The 24,050-nt window shown below is 39.2% G+C and overlaps 1 protein-coding gene across 2 annotated transcripts in view; it reads left to right on the plus strand.

Moving 5' to 3' along the window:
- NELL1 (neural EGFL like 1) overlaps window positions 1-24,050 on the plus strand; it is a 922,880-nt gene that overhangs the window by 81,538 nt on the left and 817,292 nt on the right. For both annotated transcript variants that reach the window (XM_069091288.1, XM_069091290.1), the window contains exon 3: window positions 14,226-14,376. In XM_069091288.1, coding sequence (XP_068947389.1) covers window positions 14,226-14,376 — 151 coding nt within the window. The remainder of the gene's footprint in view (window positions 1-14,225; window positions 14,377-24,050) is intronic.

The following is a 24,050-nucleotide window of genomic DNA, read 5'->3' on the forward strand; positions in this document are numbered from 1 at the left end:
TTTTGTCATCTGTAAAATGGGGATGATAATAGCACCTATGATAATGATAATAGCACCTATTTTGTGAGGATAAAATGAAATGATATATGTAAACACTTTGAAAAACTTGCAGCTGTATACGTTGGCTATCGTTATTACTGCCTTTTTAGCTTTCTCATTGCTACTTGTTAGCCATGTACCCTTGGGGAAGTCATCTGACATCTTCAGTTGGTATAATTGGGATAGTTATCCTTGATTAATCTATCTCACAAAGTGTTGTTTTTTTAAAATAGTAACCCACATTTGTATGGTGATTGAAGAGTTGCAAAGCTAAAAAATATCATGCCTTGCCTACGTTTATGTGACTAGTAAGTAGAGGAATAGAGATGTGAGCCCAGGTCTGTCCTCAATCCAAGTCCAATTCTATTTTCACTTTATTACTCAGCTTTTCCAAAGCAGCCAGCATCTGCTTCTTACAGGAGGCCTGCGTATGCCCTACTGTGCTGTGCCCACCCATGACAAAAGTAAAAAGAAAAGACTCGTATTTATATAGCAACTCAAAGTTTGCAACATGTGATATATATATAAATGCATACATACATATATATGTATATAAAATCTCATTTCTTCTCCACAACACCCCATTGAAGTAGGCACTATTATTATCTCATTCTAGAAATGACAAAACGGAGGCTGAGAAACCCTAAATGACTTGACCAGGGTCATACAGCTAGTAAATGTCTGAGGCTGGATTTGAACTCAGGCCTCCTCGACTCCAAGCCCAGCGCTGTGTCCACTGAAAACACCAGATAACCTTACTGGGGGACAAGGGCAGATGTCAGTGCATAAGGCTGGATTCCCACTTAGAACTATTGATTTCAAGTCACCTGTGCCATATTTTCTCTTTCCTCTTTTGAGGATAGTATCAGATAAGTTATCTGAAAGTGCTTTGAAAACTACAATGTGGGCTTAGGGTTAAGGGTTATAAAGTCTAAAGCATAATGATAATTATTTTATGTGGCTCTCTAGGAAGACCCAGCCCCCATCGCTCCTTCTGGGTACTTGGCTATAAGTAACTGAGTTGTACTCTAGGATGTAAAGTTTTGGCCCAGTAGTATCTGAACTCTGGCATTGCTGATGACAGGTGACAATGGCAATGACTGATGAAGATAGGAACAAAACACAACACGGCTTCTTCTTTCCGCATGGGTCCTATTCACTGCCCTTAGTTTTGCCTTTGTCAATTAAAACAATAATATGTAACAAGTGCACATAGTAAGATCCTCAACACACAGAATGATTGGGGAATAAAAATAGGGATATTTGCCTAGAGAAGAGGAGACTTGGCAGAAAGAGTTGTGTGTGGGGCAATAAGAGGGCTCATTGTGATAGGTATCTTCGAGGATTTGAAAGAGGGCCTGGCTATGCTTAGATTCTCTGATGTTTTCTCTCCATGTTATGACAATGTTCTTAACCTAGATGCCTCGATCCGTGCAGCCCCCTCTTCCCAGCTGGCTAGTTCCTACCTTGGACAACCATTTCTGGCTGTTCATGGGGCAGCTAGTTGGTGACGTGGGTAGAGTACTGGGTCTGACATCAGCAAGACTTATTTTCATGAGTTTGAATCTGCGCTCAGACAACAGCTGTGTGATCCTGGGCAAGTTACTTAACCCAACTTGCCTCAGTTTCCTTATATGTAAAATGACCTGGAGAAAGAAATTGCAAACCACTTCAGTATCTTTGCAAAGAAAACCTTAAATGGGTTCAAGAAGAGTTGGGAATGACTTGCTTTTTCTCCTTTTCCTTAAACTCTGGATTTTTCTACCTTGATAACTACCCCTCCCCATTATTCTGCTGTATGTTGTTTTGCACCCTATGGTGCAATGTGAGCTCCTTGAAGGTGGGGCTGTCTTTTCTGACTGTATTGGTATTCCTAAAATTTAGTACAATGCCTGGCACATAGTAAACAATAAATATTTTCTGTTTGTCTTTCTTTGGAAAAGAGATTCATTTTCCACTTGACCTCATAGAACAGAACGAGTAGACAGTTGCAGGAGTTGCAGAGAAATAGATTTTAATGTAAGGAAAAATTTCCCCTTGATCAGGGCTGTTCCAAAATGCAATGGGCTCAAGAGGCAGTAGTTTCCCATCACTAGAAGGCTTCAATCAAGGCTGACTAAAATCTTATTGGGTACATTGGAAAGGCTACTTACTCTTGTGCTGATACAATTTGGATCCAATGGCCTCTGAGATCTCTGTCTCTGAATTCTGTGATTCCATAAGGGGGGTGTTCTGGTTAACTGTACATTATGTTTACTCCTTGCTTTTGTTCTTTTCAGTCTCTCTCTCTCTCTCTCTCTCTCTCTCTCTCTCTCTATATATATATATATATATATATATATATATATATACACACACACACACACACACATATATATGTAAATACACACACATTTATATATACATATACCCATACACACAAATGAGAACTTTTTTCCTGCTTTTGCATGAATTTCTCTTCAGTGTCTCAGAATTGTGATGGACTTTTAGGCCATTTTGAAGGTCATTTCCCTTTTCAGTGATCAGGATTGTAGATGTGGTAGGTGGTGTGAGAGACTGCAAAGAATCTATTCTGACCCCAATCCATCCTCTACAAGTTAGAAGATTAAAAAAATTCCCTGTAGTCAATTTGATTTCTTTCCTTTTCTTTGGATTCACTTCTTTCTCCTAAAAGTTGGAGTCATTGAATTTGAGTTGGAAGAAACCTTGGGAATTATCTCATCCCACTCATTCATCTTACAAATGAGGAGACTGATGCCCAGACAGAGGAAGTGTGAGTCCAAGGTCACAGAGGAGGCTTTTGGCTGAAGGCAGAGGAAACATAGAGGAAAATTCTAATTGATGGCTCTTAGCTGAGCTAGTTACTGCAGCAGAAATCTATTACTGATGATGCTGGATTCTCAATTCAAATAAACATGCATTTATTTGGCATCTGTATAAAACACTGTGCTGAAGCTATACAGATAAAACTTTAAAAAAATAGCTCCTATCCTCAATGTCTTTACCTTCTACTAGGGGAGAGAACATGTAAGTAGATACATAAATGCAAGGCCATTTGAGGCGTTTTCCATATGAAGGGGCACTAGAACTTAGCTTTGAAGGAAGTTGAGAATAAGAGACAGAGGTTAAGAGGAAAGGCTTCGAGGCATGGGGAACAACTTTTTTAGAGATGGAGGCCAGTGATGGAATCTCATTTTGTGGGAACAATAAGTGAACTAGCTTGGCTATAACAGGGGATGCTATTCACTAGATCAGAGTTTTCCTTGTCTGGGGCTGTTGTTCAGTCATGTCTGATTCCTCGTGATCCCATGGACCATAGGACTCCAGGCCCTTCTATCTTCTACTATCTCTTAAAGTCTGTCAAAGTTCATGTTTGTTTCTTCCAAGACACATAATCCACTTCATCCTCTGTCATCCCCTTTTCCTTTTGCCTTCAACATTTCCCAACCTCAGTCTTTTCCAGTGAGTTCTGTCCTCTCATTATATGGCCACAGTATTTAGTCTCATTCAACCATAGATAAAGAGTTAGGAGAGACATGAGACATCTTAATTCAATCCCCTCATTTTAGGGCTGAGAAAACCATGAGGTCAAGAGAGAAACCCAGAGTTACCCAACTTCAGAGGCCTTCTAGAACAACCCATACGTGAACAAAAATCATCTCTACCCTATACCTCACAAGTGTTTTCTACTCTCAGTTCTTACATTAGGGGCACTTGCTACTTTCTAAGGTGGCTCATTCTATTTCTGTGCAGCTCTCGTTATTAAGAAGACATTCCTGATATCAAGCTGAAGCTTCTCTTCCTCTTGGAAATTTCCATCTGTTGCTCCTGGTTCTATAGCAAGGGACCAAACAAAACAAGTCTAATCCCTTTTTCATGTGACAGTGTTTTAAATAACGAAGAGGGATATTTTGTGCTCCCTGGGTCTTCTCCTACAGCCTAAACATCATCAGTTTCTTCAAATGATTCTTCAGCATGATATGGAGTCCAGGCCCTTCACTATGCTGATTACCTTATTCTGGACAGTCTCAATTCAAGATCAAAAGTTTAAGGCTCAGGATTGCATGGGTAGTGAGTCTAAAGATAAGATTTTAGCCTAGATCTTCTGGCCCTAACCCCAGCGTTCTTTTTACTGTACCAAGCCTCTAACTGCTTAAGTGCCCAAGACCCCAGTGACCAGAAAGAGTGACAGCTGCTTCAAGCAATTTAAAATATGGGGTCCTTTGCGTGACTTGCTTTATAACGGTTGTCAGTTCTGTATTGGCAATTTCCTTTGAACTTGGAAATTAAGTACTGACTGCCATTCCAAATTAGCAATATGTTATTTTCCCTTTTTGAGGGAAATCTTTCTTACCATTAGCTCAACTGGTATTTGGGCAAACAGAAACTGTGTAGGCTATATTTAGAGTTTTCTACATTCCCCGAGGTTCTTAATGTAAACAGCATGTAATTACAGTTAATGTAGCCTGCTCCTTCAGGCAGTTTGGGTTGAGATTGGCTGCCATGGGACAGAGAGGAGGGAGTAAACAGGACTTCTGGTTGCTGCTTTCACCCTTGCAGATATCTTCCCTACTGGGAGTAGGCAGGGATCTATTCTTATTGCTGTCTTTTGTCCTAAATGCAATGTCCTTTAGTCAGCCTTGGGAGCTGAGATCTTTTTCCTCCTTCTATCTGCCTGGTCAGATGTTCTCCCTGCTGGAATGAGACTGAGAAAGCTTCAAATAAGTGGCCATGAGGGTGCACAGGCGTGTGTGTGAGCATGCACGTGCAGACATATGGACATGGGTGTGTGTTCCATTGCCACCATGTTCCACCCACATTGCAGATCAGGAAAAGGAGAGAAAAAGGCTCAGTGTATATCTGTGAAGCAGAGAGGATGACAGGAAGAACCCATCCTTTCATTTAATTTTTTCCCTTCTTTTTTTATTTGCTTTTGGTGCTAGTGCCTAATCATTGCCTTAGTGTGTTTTTGTAATCTCCGTTAAAATGACAAATGACATGTTCATCTGAGGACAGAGAAGAAAAAAAAACAATCCTTCCTGCCAAGTTCTAATTGGTCTGCAAAATGGGAACATTTTCAATGACTGTGTGTGTGTCCACAAGTGTTGATGACTTTAAACTCTCCAAAGCTATACTAACAAGAGTGAGCACAAGCTCTGTTAGGTCTTAAACCACCTGGAAAGGCTTTTTATACTGCTTCACTATCCTTCAAAGACCAGTCTAGTTAAGTTCAGAGTAACTCATAATCAGAGAGTCGTGGATATCATAGAAATAGGGGTGGAAGGGCCCTTAAGGACTATATGGTGCAACGCTTTTGTTTCACTGATATAGAAACTGAGGTAGGAGAGGGCGTAAACAACTCCCCTAAGACCTCCCAGACAGTGTGACGAATGTCTCTGGACACAGCAATCATGAAATTCTTTTCTGAGGCACAGAGGGGCTCTGATCTGCACGGGTGGCTGTAGTATTTGATCAATGATATCATAGACCTTGTTTTTTTTTTAATATTGTAATGACCTTAAATGGATAAAGAATCTATGGCCAAGATTTAGAGAATGAAGTTCTTTTTCTCCCTTTCTTTTCACTAAGGATGGGCTGCCATCCTAGGAGAGGAGGTATGGGAGCAGGAAGTCAGATATCTAGAGTTAGAAGGAACCTCCAAGGCCATCTGGTTCCACACCCTCTGCTCAACCTCCTCATTTTACAGAGGAGTAATCCAGAGCCCAGGAAAGTTCTATGAACCTGTCCAAGGTCATCAAGGTTGGAAGGATCAAAAATATGAATTAAACTGATACCTGGAGTCAGTATTCTTTTCTTTGGACAGTCCTGCCTCCTTTAAGAGACCTCTCAAAAATTAGTGATGGAGTATGTTGATGCCTTCCACAAAAAATTCTCTTAAGAGGCCCAAACAAATGCTTCTCTTCTTGCAAGCTTTTCAAGTGATGATCAGAGGACTTCCCTGATTACCCTTCCCCCGACCACATCCCTCATCAACAATGCCAGGAAATCCAGCAGATGGTCTTAAAGCTGGTGACAAGTAGCAGGTCTGAGGTAATTAATGAATTTCTTGTTTATGTTCCCCCATGGGATTGATCTTAGTGTAAGAGAATTTGAAGCTCATTCTATATTTCTAATTAATTCCACTAAAATGTTAACAGGACCTTAGAAGTCATTTAGTTCCACATCCTCATTAGAAATTGAAGCCAAGAGGGAGGATGTGACTTGCTCATGGTCACCCTGCTAATCAGTCAATCATCAAAGCATTTATAAAGTACCTACTATGAATTGGGCACTGTGCTACATGCTAGAGATACAAATACAAAGAATGAAACAGTCATAACTCATGAGGAGTTGACATTCTAATGGGGAAAGAGAAGTACATGTATAAGGGTATAAAGACTCAATATAAAGTGAGTAAAGACAAATGCACACACATTAGTTAAAGACCAGGCAGTTTAGGAGGGAGGGTCAGGCACTAATAGTGGATAGGAGGAAGGGTCAGAAGAGGCAAAAGATGGGACTTGGCTTGTAGCTCTGGTTAGTGTGAGGACTTAATTAAGAGCCAAGGTCTTCTGGATTCCATTTGTCCACCTTCCCCCCATCCCCCAACCCCTTTCACTGGAAGAAATGGAAACTGTTAAGTTAGCACTCTTGCAGGCATGCTGCTAGCTGATGGGGATCATGTTGAACATTTTCCAAAAGGCTTTTTGCTGAAACTGAGAACACATGTTAACTTTTGCTATATTAAAATGGACATTTCTGGCATTTCCCACTGGTCGAAGAGGGGTAGGGGAGTTCTTCATTCTGACATGCTGCTCATTTATTCAGAAGGTAGAAAAAAGAAGGGCTGATCTTTCAGAAATGTTCTCCTGCCTTCTAGGAAAGTCTGTGAGTAGGAGAGCTGGTAAAGAAGGCATAGGGTGGGATGGGCAGGGGATGAGGTGAAGAAGAACTCAGCTTCATTAGTTTCAGCTTAGCAGCAGCTGACATTTCAGAGGTGTGAAAATTTATTCTTGTTTTCTGGGGGAAAAAGCACTGGGCATTTTTCTCATTGTTAGCATTCATGGTTATGTAAAACAATATCAAATAACTGCTTTGAGAGAAAGAGCATGGCCTGGAAGATTGTCGGGAAGGAAAAATCTGAGCTACCCTGGGTTTTCCTGAGGGTTTCCAGCTGGGCAGCTTATTCTGCAAAAGAGGGGTCACCTCTCAAAAGGGACAGGCCCCTCAATGGGTCTGATGGCAGTCATTCAGTTTGTCAATCAACACCTACCATGTGCAAAGCCCTGTAAGCAGTGTATGGTATATATGTGTGTAGGGGGGACAACCTATAGACTGATAGAGATAGAGAGTGATAACTAACAGCTGTGGGGTGAGGTATCTGTATGAGGGAGCCCATGAACTCAGTCCTGATGAAAGCTAAGTATACTAAGTGGCACAATTGAGGAAGGGGAGCATTCTGGGAATGGAGGAGAACCTTTTCAAAGATCTAGCAATGAGAGAGGAAATGTCAACTTTGAGGAATAGCAAACAGGTCTATTTGCCTGGAACATAGGGCATATGGAAGAATTGGAATGCTCAAGTTGGGATTTTGTATTTTAGCCTAGAAGAAATGAGGAGACACTGAAATTTCTTCAGAAGATGTGACATAGTTAGGTCTGTATTTTAGGGCCTGCACAAGGGTGATGTCATTGTGAGTGGAGAGAAGATGACAGGAAAAATGATGATGGTTTTTCATTGGAAATAGAGAAATTTGGAGAAAGGGAGAATTGCTCCTAATTTTCCCTATATAGCCAGGAAGAACAAGTATAATGACTTTTCTAAGTTCAAATCCATTGAATACTTGAAGACAATTATGTCCTCCCTGGAAAATGGCTACATCTTTCAAAGAACTCATAGTTTAGTTGGGGGTGACACTCTTGTAAAAAAAAAGATGTAACAAAGGAAGGATACTTTTCAAGCACCAAATGAGGGATATTTATGATGAATGCTATGACAATTCATAGAAAGGAGTTGTAACTTTTGACTACGCTGCTTAAGAAAATTCTCATTGACGAGTTAAGACCTGAGCTAGGCCTTGGAGAATGGATGGTATTTGGGAAATGAGAGGGAAGAAGGACATGATTAAATGTGCAGGGAGGTCACTATTCTCTCTTATCCACCCTTCAAGTGGCTGCCAAAGTGATATTTCTAAATTCAAGCTCTGGCAAATTACTATCTCGCTCAGTAAGTCCCAGTGGCTTCCTTTTGCCTTTGGGATGAAATACAGCTCCTCTACTCAACATTTGAAGTCCTTAATAACCTGGCTTCACCTTACATCTTTAAGTTTCATACCCGTTTCTTCCCTCGAGTCTCTGTTCTAGTCGAACGAATCCCTGCTGTTCCTTTCCTTACACAATTCCATTCCATTGCTTGTTTCCCTGCCTTTGCAGGCTGCCCACCTCTCCTCCCCCCATGCCTGGAGTACACTTCCTCCTCACTTAGAATCATAAGCTTCCCCAAATCTCAGCTCAAATTCGCTCTCGTACTTGATGACTTTCCTGATCCCAATGACCTCTTCCCAAAATTATCTTGTATTGTTGTTGTCGTTCGGTCATATTTTCTTTTGTGTCTGATTCTTTGTGACCCCATTGAGGGTTTGTTTTTTGCTTTCTGTTTTTGGCAAAGATACTAGAGTTGTTTGAAATTTCCTTCTCCAGCTCATTTTACAGATGAGAAAATTGAGGCAAACAGGGTTAAGTGACTTGCCCAGAGTCACACAGCTAGTAAGTGTCAGAGGCAAGCTTTGAACTCAAAGAAGATGAGTGTTCTTCACTCCAGGCCCAGTAAACTATTCACTTTATCCTCTGTGCTACTACCTAACTGCCCTAAATGTACATATGTTGTATATACCTGTTATGTGTATACTTTTCCTGCAATAAAGTGTAAAATCCTTAAGGGATGAGATTTTTTATTTGTCTTTATATCACTAGTGTCTTTACATCACTATCTGTAGTGCTTGTTGATTGATAAAATGCTGAATATCCTGGTATGATTGGAGGATAAGTAACCCAGTTTGATGTCAGCAGAAAATTTCTATAAAGAACACTAGTTGATGGAGATGGTAATTATAGACTTGACTGCTGAGGTCCTTTAATGCTAGAATGAGGGTTTTGGACTTTATCCAGGAGGCATTGGGAGTCATAGATGTTTCCCGAGACAAGGAGGGGCACAATACTGTGGAAATTTCTTAAAAATCATTTTATTTTTTCAAAAGAAGATCCACCTCCTTTATCCCCTCCCCCTGTGAAAAATTAAGAAATCTCCTGTTAAAACCATTTATAGTTAAGCAAAACAAATCCCCAGATTGGCCACATTCAAAAAAGATCTCTGTTTGTACTCTGAATCCATCCCCTCTGTATTAGGCCTGTTTCATCATGAGTTCTTTGAAATCATGGCTGGTCATAGTGTTGCTTGAAATTCCTAAGACTTTCAAAGTCCAAATGGTTCTCCTTGTTTTGACCACATCACTCTGCATAAGTTCATATAAGTCTTCCCATGTTTTTCTGAAACTACCTCTTTTATAGTTTCTTATAGCAAAATAGTAATTTTACATTCATATACCATGACTTATTCAACCATCCCTGAATTGATGGTTACCCTCTCAGTTTTGATTCTTTGTCACTACAAACAGAATTTCTGTCTGTCTGTCTGTCTCTCTCTTTCTACATATACACACACACATATGCATAAAATGTCTGTCTGTCTATCTATCTCTTTTTCTTTGATCTCTTTGGTGAATAATAGAGCTAGTAGTAGGGTTTCTGGGTAAAAGAGTGTGCACAGTTTAATAGTTTTTATATATAGTTCCAATGTACTTTCCATAATAGCTGGACCCATTCATAACTCCACTAATCATGCATTAATGTACAGATTTCCTCCAACATTTGCTATTTTTGATTTTAATTAATCAACTTTTCCAGTCTGATGGGTATGAAGCATAATAAAACTTCAATCTTATAGAGACCAAGAGATCATCTGGCTAACTCCTTTATTTTATACACCTTTATGGTTAGCTGGATCAGGATGTATAGTGGATCTTCTAGGTGTCCATGCTGATAAGTTAGCACTAGACAGGGGCAAAGAATACAAGAAGTTGCAACAAAAATAATAAAGCTCTAGGCAGTCAGGTTGAGTAACACAAATAAGCAATCAAGTCTCTGCTGCTCTTAGACATTTGCTATTTGCAAAATAGTATAGGATCCCTGACCCTGGTTCCCTTCTTCGATAGTTGGCCATTTCAAATGTCTTAGTCCCTAGAATTTAGGGAATCTTTAGACATTGAGGTGCCATTCCAATCTGAGAACCTGCCTACTGTAGGTAAGAATTGACCTTTTGGAGGGCAATTCTTGCTTATTTATGCTGAATATAGTCTAAGAACACAAGCGACCCAATAAAATGTCTAAAACTTTGGGGAATCTGATGATTGAACCATTCAAATGATCAACAACCAAGTACTTCCTACATCTTTACTTCTTAATCTAGTATGGATTTCTTGGCTCTGAATAACACTTGTCTAAATCTCTTCTCTTTAGGTGCTTCACAGAAACCTTAGTAGCAACCCAGTCTGAATTTTCCATTTATGTTTTTTCACCTCACAGTTTATACCTTGACTCTTTGGACCTCCTTTGCCTTCAGTCCTGCTGGTGTCTTCCCATATTGCTGCCCTGTCTTGATCCTGCCTTGGGCAGGATTTGACAAAAATGATGCTCTTTTGAAATGTATTCTATTGGGGTTGATAGGAAGTGTAGACTCTAGGGAACATGTTTCTTTCTCCTTCCCTTATCAACTCCCTAAAATGCACTGGAATTGAAAGAAAATAGGAGAAATTGGGTTTCCTTGCCCTATACCATTTGAGAAATTGTCTATTTAGCCTTCAATTCCCTAGGATATAATGAAGATGAGCATGTTTGTAGTAAAAAAAAACTTTCAAAATCACATGTGCTTTTCTCAGGTGACGTAATGATGAAAATAATGTAAGTCCTTTAAGATTTAAGATGGTCACTGTTTTCTGAGTTCCCTTGATTTCTTTTCCGGGTTTTGAATATTGGTCTTCCTAGTGGGCTCCCAAGTCTGTGTGCTGATTGGATTAACTACTTCTTATGTTCATTTATTCTAGGAGCATTCTTGAATCCAAAACATCTCGGATACATCCCCTATCTCTACTAAGAGCCACCACGCTCATTTATGGACTTGTCTGGATTATTATAATAGTCTCCCAATTACCTGAAGTCTTTTCTGATTCCAATCTATCTTCTACCTTGATGCCAAAATGACTTTCCTAAAGTGCATGTCTGACTCTCACTCAGTAAAAGTCGTTGCCATACCCTGAATAAGTTCCAGGAGCTTCCTTATCTCTGAGATCAAACATAACTCATCTTTTTGGCATTCCAAGCTCTTCCCCACCTGCCCCCCTCCTGTCTTTTCAGCCTTCTTCCACATCGTTTCCCTCCTTTCTTTCTATAGTTGAGCCAGACTGGTGTGCTTGTTCTTCCACATTCATGATTCACATCCCCTCTTCCAGCTCGGTGTCTTTGTACCACCTATCCCCTATGCCTGGGAAACTCCTGATTTCTCCAAAGACTCAGGTAAAATCTCACTTTCTCCAGAAGGTCTTTCTTATTCTCTCCAGTGGCTGGTTAGTTCCGCCCTCTCCAAGGTTTCTTCCTGTGTACAGTACAAGAACCATGTCTGTGCCTCCTCATATGCATATTTGTCTTTATTAGGCTGTGATTTCATTGATTTTTAGGAACTGTTTTTGCTTTTCTTTATAGCCCTAGTGCTTAAGATAGTACCTGGTACACAGTTAGTGCTTAATACATGCTTATTGATTATAGGATCATGGATTCAAAGCTGGAAGGGATCTTGGATGTCACCAAGTTGAATCCTCTCATTTTACATATGAGGAGATTCAGAGAAATGAAATGACTTGCTTGAGGTCACATAGATAGTGACAGAAATTTCCCTGGGATAATGGACAGAAGAGATCAATTTGTTCATCAGCTGAAGCAAGCACTGTGGAACACTCACAGCTTGGTCAAGCACTGGAGACTCCAAGGTCATCTTCTGCATCCTGGGTCATCACCAGTCATCTTGACTTTCGTCCTGTCACTGGACTCCCATGACTCTGGAGGATAAATTGAGGCTGATGACTGTGTGCAACTCTGTCTTATTTTAATCCAATTTACCCTCACTCAAGTCAAGACATTGGTCCTCTTTGAAAATGAAGGACAAACAACATGATAGAGCTTGGATTTGAACCCAGTTCCTCTGATGCTAAATCCATTGTTTTTCCTACTCTAAAGTGCCCACTTTGTGCCAAGCACTGGGTTAGGTAGCAGAGATAAAAAGACAAAAATGAAAAAGTTCCTGCTTTCAAGGAACTTGTATTCTATTGCAAAATGTTTTCCAGGCAGAAATGATTTCACAAGAGATATAACTAAAGTCTTGATTTGTTGTTGTAATCAAGTTCTTTTGGGACAATTTTCATCAGAGCCCACACACAATGACATGATGTGGCTTCAACCAGTGATGAGTAACAAGCTATTTAAAGATTGTTTTTAAAGACATGTGTCATGTAGTTCTAAAATGAAAGACCAGCCCCTCACTATATAGCTACAGGGAAAGGGACTATATTAGGGGAGGAGTCTGTGGCGTGTGAGTTTGTGTGATAGTCATTGATTTCCCATCATACAGTTTTCTGTAACATCGCTCCCCTTGAATTTTTGCTTGTCTCTCCTATTAGACTGTGTGGTCCTTGAGAAAGCAACTGTTATATGCCTCTCTTTTTTCCCCTGGCACTTAGTCCATTGCTTGGCACATAGTAGCTGCTGACTAAATGTATATTGACTGATTCATTTCTGATTGATTCTGATATCAGCAGTTTTAGCAGAAAATAATATGATAATTAGAGGTTTTATCACGACTGGAGGTAATTCTGAGTGTATAGTGAATGATGGCCTTCACTTCTTAAAGAGGTCTATTCACTGAATGGCCATTACCTCACTCTAACTGAGTCCGTGAAAAGGCCTTAGCCTAAAAGGGCCAGGGTCTCCTATTGCATCTTGGGTCATCTCCAATCATCCTGATGAATAATGTTGGTCACTGAATCCAGATGGCTTTGGAGGAGAAAGTGAGGCTGATGACCTTGCACAGCCCTCACCTCATTCAAATCAAAGTCAACTTCAAGTCATGTCATCATTTCCCTGATGCCATGGTCCTCTTTGAAAATGAAGGTCAAACACTACAACCTGTGAGTGAAGAAGGATTAACTCCTGGCTAACAGGAGGAGTGTCTGGGTTGAAAGAACTCTAGTCTTATTGGGCAAGTTTTGAGTTAAATAAATATTTCATGAGGAAAGCCACATTTTTATGTTATATGATTCCTCCTCCCCCCCAAAATATATAGGGAATTCTTGATGAGGAAATACCCCCTACTAATGCATATTGACAACTTTTTTTTTTTACAACTTTTCATCTTAGAGAGCTGCAAACGGATAGTGAGACTCCATACAAGAAGTGAAGATTCATGCATTCTAAGCACACCTATGATTTGTAGACAAAGCTTGTATTTATTTTTTTAAAGAAAGGCCGGCACAAACTCTATTAGCAGTAGTAATGGTAGTCCTATTTCATGTAGAGATGGGTTTCCTTAACTGTGTATTAGAGGGATAGTAACCAAACCAATGGTAAAATTGAAATTGGAGCCTGCTACGTGGGGCTGGGTGTTGTTATTTTAGAGGTCCTTAGGAATTTAGGACCCCGTTTATCTGCCAGCCTCTCATGTTATTTACAGCAACTTAATCTGCTTGCAGCAGGACCTGATTGCTCAGTGTCCCGTCAAAATTCCTGTCAGAAAATCAGTGACTGGCCAATTGTGAACTTGTCAAAGTGACAAGTAGGCACATCGGCAGAGATGGTATTTCCAGGTTTTGTATTGAATGAATGCTGCTGTATAGCGTGGTGGATGACTCTTGAAAATGAAAAATATCGACAGGAGAGAAAAATGAAAAATGTAATCTGTATCCTTTGGTCTCTGTAGTTTTACTCAGGGAGTTTTTCTTCTTTTTTTCTCTCTTCCCTTCCCTTTTCCCTCTTCTCCTCTTTTTTTTTCTCTCATACCTCCTTTTTCTTCAATTAAACTCTTAGATGTAGAAAGAGAGATCCATGCAGCCCCACATGTGACTGAGAAGTTAATTCAGCTCTTTCGGAATAAGAGTGAATTCACGTTCCTGGCTACTGTGCAGCAGAGGCCATCAACTTCAGGAGTGATTCTGTCTATTCGAGAGCTGGAGCACAGGTAAGAAAGTGATCTTTCCTTCCTTTTTGCTGAGTGGTTACCAACTGACTATGAATTGAATGGTCATTGTAGGCTGCTGCTACAGGAATATGGAGGTGGCAAGTTAACATACTTTGGTAAATTCTCCTGGGGTTGATACAATAGGAGATTAATTAAAAAAAAATCTCTCCAGGGGTTGTGAGCGATGTGTATTCTCTCATATATGTATTCTACATAGGAAATATCATAGCTTCCTTTCTGCCAGGGTCTTAGATAATCAGTTTTGTTAATTTCCTTTGTTATGGAATTCAAAGTGATGATTATAGTACATAACACATTTTTTCCATTAACAGGCTTTCTTCTATTTCTTAAAATCAATAAATCAATTTCTATTGGTCACTCTGCTAAGTGATGCAGATGGTAAATATGATCACTGGCTCTTCGAATTGGGAAGTACCAGAAAATCACCAAATCTAAAGACCAGGAGAATAGTCAGAGTATGGACTCTGAAGTCAGAGGACCTGAGTTCAAATACCACCCCTGATGATTACTACCCTGTGACCTTAGATAAGTCACTTAACCTCCTTAAGATTTAATATGCTCATCTGTAAAATTAGACGGTTCATCCAGATGGCCTCTGAGGCCTTTTCCAACTCTATGTCTATGACATACGACTGCAATGTTGGGCAAGTCCCCTAAATCTTGGGCTTCAGTTTTCTCATCTGTAAAATGAAAAAAAAATTCACTAGGTGACCTCTTAGCTCCCTTCCAGATCTACATCTATGATCCTGTAACATATAAGAAATGGTTCCTGCCCTAAAGGAACTTATATTCTATTTGTGAAGACCAGGTATAAATACTTAGATGGAAATTTAAAGAATAACACACAGGAAAAAACTACCTAAATAATGATTACAACATGTACTATAGACAATAAATGATTTGAGTTCAGAGGAAGGTGAGATCACTATGGGTGGAATTTGGAAAGTTTTCTTGTACTGGGCTGTGCAGGGTAGGTAGGAATTGGATTGATAAATGTATAGGAGCAGGGAAGGCTTTCTCTTAGTGAGAAAAAAATATCATGAAGAAGGACATAGAACTTAGAAAGTACAAGCTGTATTAAATTTTATTTATTAAGTTATTTATTAAATTATTAATATTTATTGAGTTTTAATAGTTTAAAACCATACTGAGACTTTTGTAACAACCTGTCCACCCATCCACACATCTACCCATTTACCCATCCACCCATCCATCCATCCATCCATCCATCCATCCATCTACCTATCACCTATCTCTCCATCATCTCTCTGTCTAGCTAAAGTTGGGCAATGTCTTGAGAAACAAAGATGTCTCAGTCCATTTGTATAGTCTGAACTAAAGTTACTAAGGATTTGGTATTATCATTGATGCAGTAGCAAAAGAGCAGGGTGGCAACAACAATGACAACATCAGGTAGCCAAAAGGATTTCAGAATATATAATCGATTTTTCCTGACCTGGCTATAGCTGGCTGGAGTCCCAGGCAAGAAACCCTGGGACTTTTCTGCAGATCTTTCTTCAGATAAACTGATATCTAGCTATGCCACCCCCATCCTGTACTTGTGATATCACGTTCTGTGAAATTTGGTTCATTGTTTCAGCCTTTCATCGGGTCTACCAATGGATTTCCCGACAGCTCTATTGGGTTCTTCATTGCTAAAGGAAGCATGGAAGGAGCAAAAGTGAGTGTAGAATAAATGGAGCTGCCAGGGAAGCTTCCTTGTAAATGTTGCAGAGAATTGGGCCAAGAAATTCAACTGCTGTAGCTGCAAGGGTAGAGGGAAACTGCTTTCTGAGAAAGCATTCTTCCTCGGGGTGGAAGTTTAAAAGAAAATGACTCCTATTGCACTTACCTTCTAGTAATGTTGAATTTCAACATTGCCAGAATAGTGGTTGACTGATCAAAGGTAAGAGAGTTTAAAGGGACTGAAAACCAAGACCTAAATAGGACTGCCATCATTTATGTCATGGAAGGTAAGCAACGATTCAACTTTCTTTTGGTAAAGACTGTAGCCAAAGATGACTTAATATATTTACTGTTGCTCAGAGGAAAGCTTGCAACATTTTGCTACTCAATAGAATAAGAATCCACTTAGTAAATGGCGTTCCTTTTATTGAATAGCAGGTATTTCTCCCTTTCTCCTGATGTCTATACTATGGCCAGAGGCAGACCATTTGGGAGGTTTTGACTCTTGATTCAGAGACTGAACTCATTGACATAGCAATATGTGGAAACTCCCAGATGATTAAACCAACTCAGTTCTCATGAATATCTTAAAAGGGTGGATAAAATAGAATAGAGAACATGGAGATAATGGCTACTGAGAATTTACCTGAAGGTAGGAATTGAAATAGGCCGTTTCATGTAATGAAATGGGTATTTGGTAATACTTTGTTATTCCTACTAATCCATAATGTTAATTTGATGGATTAAAAAAAAATCTGTACCCACTGAATGCAATGAGAGAATAACAAAGATGGATTTGTTTTGCTGAAATATTTTAATGGCAATGCAGATGTAATGTTTATTTGTCATGATTCAAATGTGGTTTAATATGAAGATTTGTTAAAATGGAAAGCTTAATTAACATAGATTAAATCTAATTGAACAGTCAGCCAGAATGTATGACTATCTAGATATAATAGTAAATCCTTTGGGTTTCAATTTTTTTTTTCTGGAATTATGGATAAAATTAGATCCAAGTATAACATGAAACAAGAAGTTAGAGTTCCAAGAAGAAACTTTCTCCAGGAAAGCTATACAAGGGGTAAGTAGTATATACTAGGCTAAGTTCTAAGTGCTTTGGATACAGAGAAAGGTAAATATGGCACTTCCCTCCTAGGCATTATCCTTCTAATGGGAAAAAATTATTTTAGCTCCACTTTCCATCCTACAGCCAATTAACAAATATTCATTAGTAAGGCATGTTAGGGGGATACAAAGAAAAAATGTAAAAAGCTCCCACCCTCAAAGAACTAGCATTTTAATTGGCAATACACAAAGAGGCATATGTAAGATATCTATAAAGTAGATTGAAAGGTAACCTTAGAGGGCACTAAGTGGTTGGAAAGACTAGGAAAAGCCTCTTGTAGGAGGTGTGATTTGAAAGGAGTTTGTAAGGAAGTGAGGGGTCTGAGAGGTAGAGGAGAGGAGTAAGAGTTTTCCAGTTTGAGAGATCCGTGGAATATTTTTTTCAGTCATCGCGAGATCCTCTGGAAGTGGAAAGACAAAAGTTTCTGTAACTCATAGGACCTTACAACAATTTTGTCAGGTAGAATCTCTAGACTGATAGGAAATACCGGCTTCAAAAATTGAAAACAGTGACTCAGTCAAATGCTGTCACTTTTTTTTTGGTAGCAAACTTCTCTTCACAATTATTTGAACCACTTGGGGTAATTAAATTAGTTTACATTCTCAGTGTACAAACTGAAAGAAGGAAGAAGGTAGGAGGTGGCATTCAAAGTAGGGGGAGCCATCTTGGGGTTAAATTTTACCGTGGACAATCCACATGTGGATAATTAAGACTTGAGTATGCTATTGAAACTTGCCTAACACTTTCCTTAGTGTGAGGGTATTTCAGTCAAGAAACACAGAAAGGAATGACGTAAGTGTGTAGAATATGAAATGCACATTTCTGTAGTATTATGTAAAAAAAAGAAATCTCATGTCAAGGAAACTGGTAGAGTTTTAAGTAACACACTAATTAAATAAAAATTTAATCTCTATTAAGAGAATGGACACTGTTCAGATGACTTTTGACCTTAGTTGAAGACATGAAAGATTGGGGCTACATTTTGGTCAGATTGTTCCTTCTTGTATATATGCATATTAGATTTCAGATGGCATAGTATTTGAGAAATAAAAAAAAAACCAGCTAGTGTAGCCATTAACCTTTACTTTTTAGGTCAAAAGTCACAACTTCATCAATATTAATGTATCAGATCATTTAAGCTGAATGGAATTTGCCCAGAGAATTTTAAAAAACTGTCTTCTTTGACTTTCCACTAGATTAGTAGCATTGGAACAAATAGAGATTTGGAGGCTACATTTTACACATTAGCTTCTATGGACTAAACCATGGTGAAGAGGTCTGTTTTCTCTGATGGATAGATAGGTTTTGTATACTTGAATTCTCTGAATGCTAAGAGAAAGACTTTGGTCGATAATCTGAATATTTAAAAACTGTTGTCCTTCCTGGGAATCTACTGGAAATGATGTTCCATAGTCTGGAGCTCTTCTAAAGGAGTTATCTGGTTTTCAGTTGTTTATATTTCAGATAAACTGGGTTTGTTTGGAATATTCACGGCCTGGGAGCAATCAACAGATAGAGTACATTGACCCGATCTTTGCCTTGACTTATTTATCCAGGGACTACAAAATCTGAATTTTTAATGTCCGTATGGTATGACATTAAATAGGTAATATCGATTAGGAGCCGAGGTCATTTTTAATTATAGGATCATACTTCACTCCACTCTATGTTTTCTTTTTCTTTCTCCTTCCCATCCCCACCAGTGTGGTGCTGTGGAAATATCTTTGACTTGAGTCAGGGGATCTGGGTTCAAGCCTTGACTTTGATGATTACTACTTCTGTGAACTTGAGTTTTCTGGGTCTCTGTCTCCTCATCTGTAAAATGAAGGTGTTGGATTTAGTCAAGGTTCAGTGACTTGCCCAAAGTTACCCAGGTAAGAAGTGGCAGAGCTAATATTGGAACTTAGATCCTTTGACTGCAAACTTCTGCTATTTCCATGGTGCCACCTTACTTCCTGAGCACTCCAATCAAGGATAAAGAAGGCTTAGGGAATTGAATTATAGGACTTATGTTTCCCTTAAGAAGAGATGGGATCTGCTTATTGGGTCAATTAAAAATATTTTAAAATGTTCTTTTTTAGCATCCTAAAACACCATCAAACATGAACATTTTCTTATACAGAGATGATTGTATATGACAAAGAATATCTATTAAGTACAACTTGGTATATATGTATATATGCACATATATACATATATGTTTGTGCGTGTATATACATACACATATACCCACATATATATTTAGCAGTATTTTCAACATTACCCTGTTTGTTTGCCATGACAAATTTTTCTACTCTTTTCCATGTATTTAAAAAATTTCAATTATACTCTTGTACATTTTGCTGTCACTGTTACTATCACCGCTACTATTACTCTTTCCCCCAAATTCTTTCCCAAAGACTCTCATTTATAAAAACTAAGTATAATAAAGAAAAAATAGATCTACACATTGGCTTTGCACCCAAACATATGTCTCATTCTACACTTCTCATCCATCACCTCTCTGCTGGGGGGTGGGAAGCATGATTCAGTCCTCTGAAAATGTGGTTGGTCATTGTACTGGTCAGGCTTCTTCTGTTTTTCTAAGCTTTTTGTTTCTGTGGGGTTTTTTAATTGTACAAATTTTTCTCCTAGATGTAATCAACTCATTATGCATCAGTTCATGCAAACCATCCCTTTTGTAATTTCTTTTTTTTTTCTTTAAAGCAATCGGGGTAAGTAACTTGCTCAAGGTTACACAGCCAGTTAATTTCTGGGTGTGCCTTTTGTAATTTCTAATGGCCTAATAATATTATATTTATGACATAATTTGAAAATTTGTTCCCCAAATAGTGGACACATTCTTAGTTTCTAGTTCTTTATTGCAATAAAAAATATTCTGCTATAAATATTTTTGTCCATATATGTCCTTTACCTTTTTTTTATTTCTTTGGATTATATGGATTAGTCTGATTTTTTTGTGGTTTTGAGTTTGGGTTAAAAAAGAAGAGCTTTAAGTTAGATGAAATTGGAGCATTTATACAGATTTGCTCATTCCTCTTTTTTTGTCTTTCCAGGAAAGTAATTATAATTTGGTAAATAAAACAACTTAAGAAGGTTTACAATAGTGTTATTTTTGATATATACTTACTCTATATCTGGGTTCTGAGAGGAAGTTCCATATAGTGGATAGAGGGTTAGCCTTGGAGCCAGGAAATCCTGGGCTCATGTTAGGCCTATGATGACGCACTACGATGACTGTGAGTGTTGGGCAAATCACTTAGCTTCTCAGTCCTCCAGGCAACTCTTTACTATTGTATACTATAAAGAACAGGCCCATCTACAATGACTGGAGTAGTTTTCACCAGGAACTCCCTATATTAATAAAATAACATGTCTTGCAAAAAAAAAAACAGCCCATATTCCTGCTTAATTACATATCACACACATATCCATATGTACAAACATATGGATATGTGTATGTATGTATACATGTAGCTATATACACACACGTGTGTGTGTATGCATGTGTATATGAAATGTCTAAAGGCTTAAGAGCTAGATAATGTACCCCGAGCCCTTGAGCACTTGTCAAGGGCACTTTTAAAGAATATTTCTAATGGAAATCTTTGTCAAACTAGATTAGATCCTTACACTGCAAAGGAGGCCAAATAGCCTGTTGCAATACATACATGCATATACATATATACATATATTTTGCAATTACAAACATTTCTGCTTATTATCTGGCAGAAGTTCTCTACCATCTTCCTTTCCTCTTCCTTTCTTCTTTTTTCTTCCTCCATTCTTTTTTCCCCCTCCCTCCCTCCTTTCCTTCTTTCCTTTCTACTATTCCTCTTTCTCCCCCTTTCTCTTCCCCTTCCCTCTTTCCTCTGTCCCTTCCTTCCTATTAGTTTTCTCTGTTCCCTTCCTTTCTTCTTCATTCTTCTTTTACTTCCTTTCCTTTTCCCCTCTTTCCTTTTTCTTCCCCTCTTCTTCTTTCCTCTATTCCTCCTTTCCCCTTTCTTCCTTATATTCCCCCCTTTCTCTCCCCCTTCTTCCTCTCTTCTCTATCTTGTCCCTTTCCCTTTTTTCTCCTTTCCTTCTCTTTCTCTTCTTCCCATTCTTTTTTTTTCTTTTCCTCCTCCCTTCACCTGTGGGAAAACAAGACTTGTTTCTTGGGGAGAGTTTTCTGTTGAGCAAATTGTTCTGATTTTAGACTGAAGTGAAATGTGTCAAGTGCTTGATTGAGCTGAAATATAATTCTGATGGGTTGGGGGTGAGGGACAGGAAGATAATGATCAAGCAATACATTTCACAGAGATGAATATTATCTGTTCATAACTAGACTCTTATGTGAGGTACACCAGGATTTCCTATGATGACAGAGGGATTGTAAAACATCTTGAATTGATTATAGGGTAATAACGTCCATCTCCAAAAGGATTTATTATGATTACAAAATGTCCAGCTGTTTTCATGTGTGTAAAACCCAGTATGACGTTTGCTGCGAACTTGGGCCTTTTCTCACTTGGATGCTTTGGAATTTTAATTGGGCCCGAGCTGCCAGATCTTTAAAATGAGATAATGTTCAAATATTGTAATTAAATTTTTAAAAAGGGCAGCAATAACTTACATACCAACAGGCCGATCTTGTCTTTTGTGGTGAGTCACATATTGCTTAATCTGCATATTGGGGGAGCTTCCTCATTCATTTGCATACTCCACTGGTGCTTGCCCTAGAAATGAATACCAACCCAGGACATCAGAGAGCTCTTAAGTACCTTAGATGAAATGAGCAGTGATTCTCTGTCTGGTTCCTGGTGTGTTGTGAGTAATAATAAGTCCAATCTTCCTTTATCTCTTTTCTTTCTTCCAGAGAATTTAAAGCAAAGGGCTAGAAGTGATTGATTAATCAGGCCCCCAAGCTAGTCATTGCCATGTGGAGGCAGCTGAAAGTAGCAGCTCATAGAGTTTGCAAGCAAGGGAAGCCTGGGCTGTCAGAGCCAGGACTAGGCTAGGAATGGATAATAGAAGCAACATATAAGATGGTGATAGCTAGACCTGCAAGAGCTTATTAACCAAAGGTCAAGAGAGGTCTGAGAGTTAGAAGCCAGAGGAGCAGTCAGGATCCAGAAGTCAGGTAAAAGATCGGAGTTAAGGCAAGGCAGAGTATTGGAAATGAGGTAGTCAAGAAAGCATGCATGGGACATGAGGAGATCTTGAAACTGAGGTGGTTCAATCCAGATGGCATATATTAAGTGCCTACTCTGTGCTAAACTGGGCACTCTGTGGGGAACTGAGATTATAACTAGAATTCCCTTCCTTCCTTCCTTCCTTCCTTCCTTCCTTCCTTCCTTCCTTCCTTCCTTCCTTCCTTCCTTCATTCCTTCCTTCCTTACTTCCTTCCCTAGAAATTAAATAACTTTACTTTGAACAGAGGGTTCCTTTATATACTTACTGCTAAGACAAGAGCCACTTCCAAGATATGGCTAGCCTACCCTTATCCCTTTTACTAAAAAAAAAGGTTAAATTTTAAACAAGTTTCATTGGTACTTTTTATTTTCTTATAGTTATTCAGTCAACTAGAATTTCTTAAAAGTCTACCAAATGCTGAGCTATGGGGATCAAAGAATATACCAGTCCCTTTTCTCAAGGAGCTCAGAGTCTAATAAGAGACATATCATGTAAACAACTTTGTACAAACAAGCGATATACAGGATAAGTTGGAGAAAATCACCAGAGAAAAGGCACTAACATTAAGGGAAATTAGGAGCATTTCAAACAGAAGGTGACATTTTAGCTGGCTCTGGAAGCCAGGGAAAACAGGAGGAAGAGATGAGAAAGGAGAGAGCACTGTAGGCATGGAGAACAGCCAGTGAAAATGCCCAGAATTTGGAGATGAAGTGCCTTGTTTGAGGCTGATGTCAGGGGATGAGAGAGAGTTGGTGGTGCGAGGTGTAAGGAAAGGTGTAGGGGCCACATTATGAAGGGCTTTGAACACCAAACAGAGGATTTTCTGTCTGATCCATGATGTTATAAGGAAACACAGAAGATAACCGATTGCAAGGGTGACCTGGTCAGACCCACTCTTCAGGAAGATCACTTGGAGAATGGACAGGAGTGTGGAGAGGCTTATGGCAGGGAGGCTAATGAGAATACCGTCATTAGAGCTTGGTGTGACCTGATGAGGGTCTGCACCAGGGTGACGGCAGTGTCAGAACAGAGATGTTATGAAGGTAAAACTGACAAGCCCTAGCATTAGATTGTATCTGGGGGAGGAGAGGGAGTGAGGAGTCCAAGATAATACCTAGATTGTGAGCCTGGAAGGATAGTGGTACCCTCAACTATAATAAGGAAGTTAGGATGAAGAGAGGGTGTGGGGGGAAAGATAATGAGTTTAGTTCCAGACACGTGGAGTTTAAGATATCTATAGGCTATCTAGTTCAAAATATTTAATAAGTAGTTGGAGATATGAGACTGGAGGTTAGGGTTGATGAGTAATTCTGAGAATTGTTAGCCTAGAGATGATAATTAAATTCACGGGAGATGTTGAAATCGCCAAGTGAAATACCATGAGAGAAGAAAAGAATAGGGCCTAGGAGAGAGCTTGGGACAGCTATATTTAATGGATGTTACCTGGAAGAAGATCCAGCAAAGAAGACTGAGAGGGAGCGGTCAGATAGTTTATGAGGAGAACTAGGAGAGAGAAGTGTTATAAAACCTAGAGAGGATAACAAGGAGAAGAGGCTGATCCACAGTGTCACAGACTACAGAGGGCTCCAGAAGGATGAGGACTGAGAAAAGGCCATTCAGTTTGAGAGTGAAGAAATACAAGAAGTCGCCGCAACTCCTTCTTGGC

Source organism: Petaurus breviceps, unplaced genomic scaffold, assembly GCF_028583685.1.
Source record: "Petaurus breviceps papuanus isolate PSGF00001 unplaced genomic scaffold, PetGlider_PUasm1.0 188, whole genome shotgun sequence".
Taxonomy (NCBI): domain Eukaryota; kingdom Metazoa; phylum Chordata; class Mammalia; order Diprotodontia; family Petauridae; genus Petaurus; species Petaurus breviceps.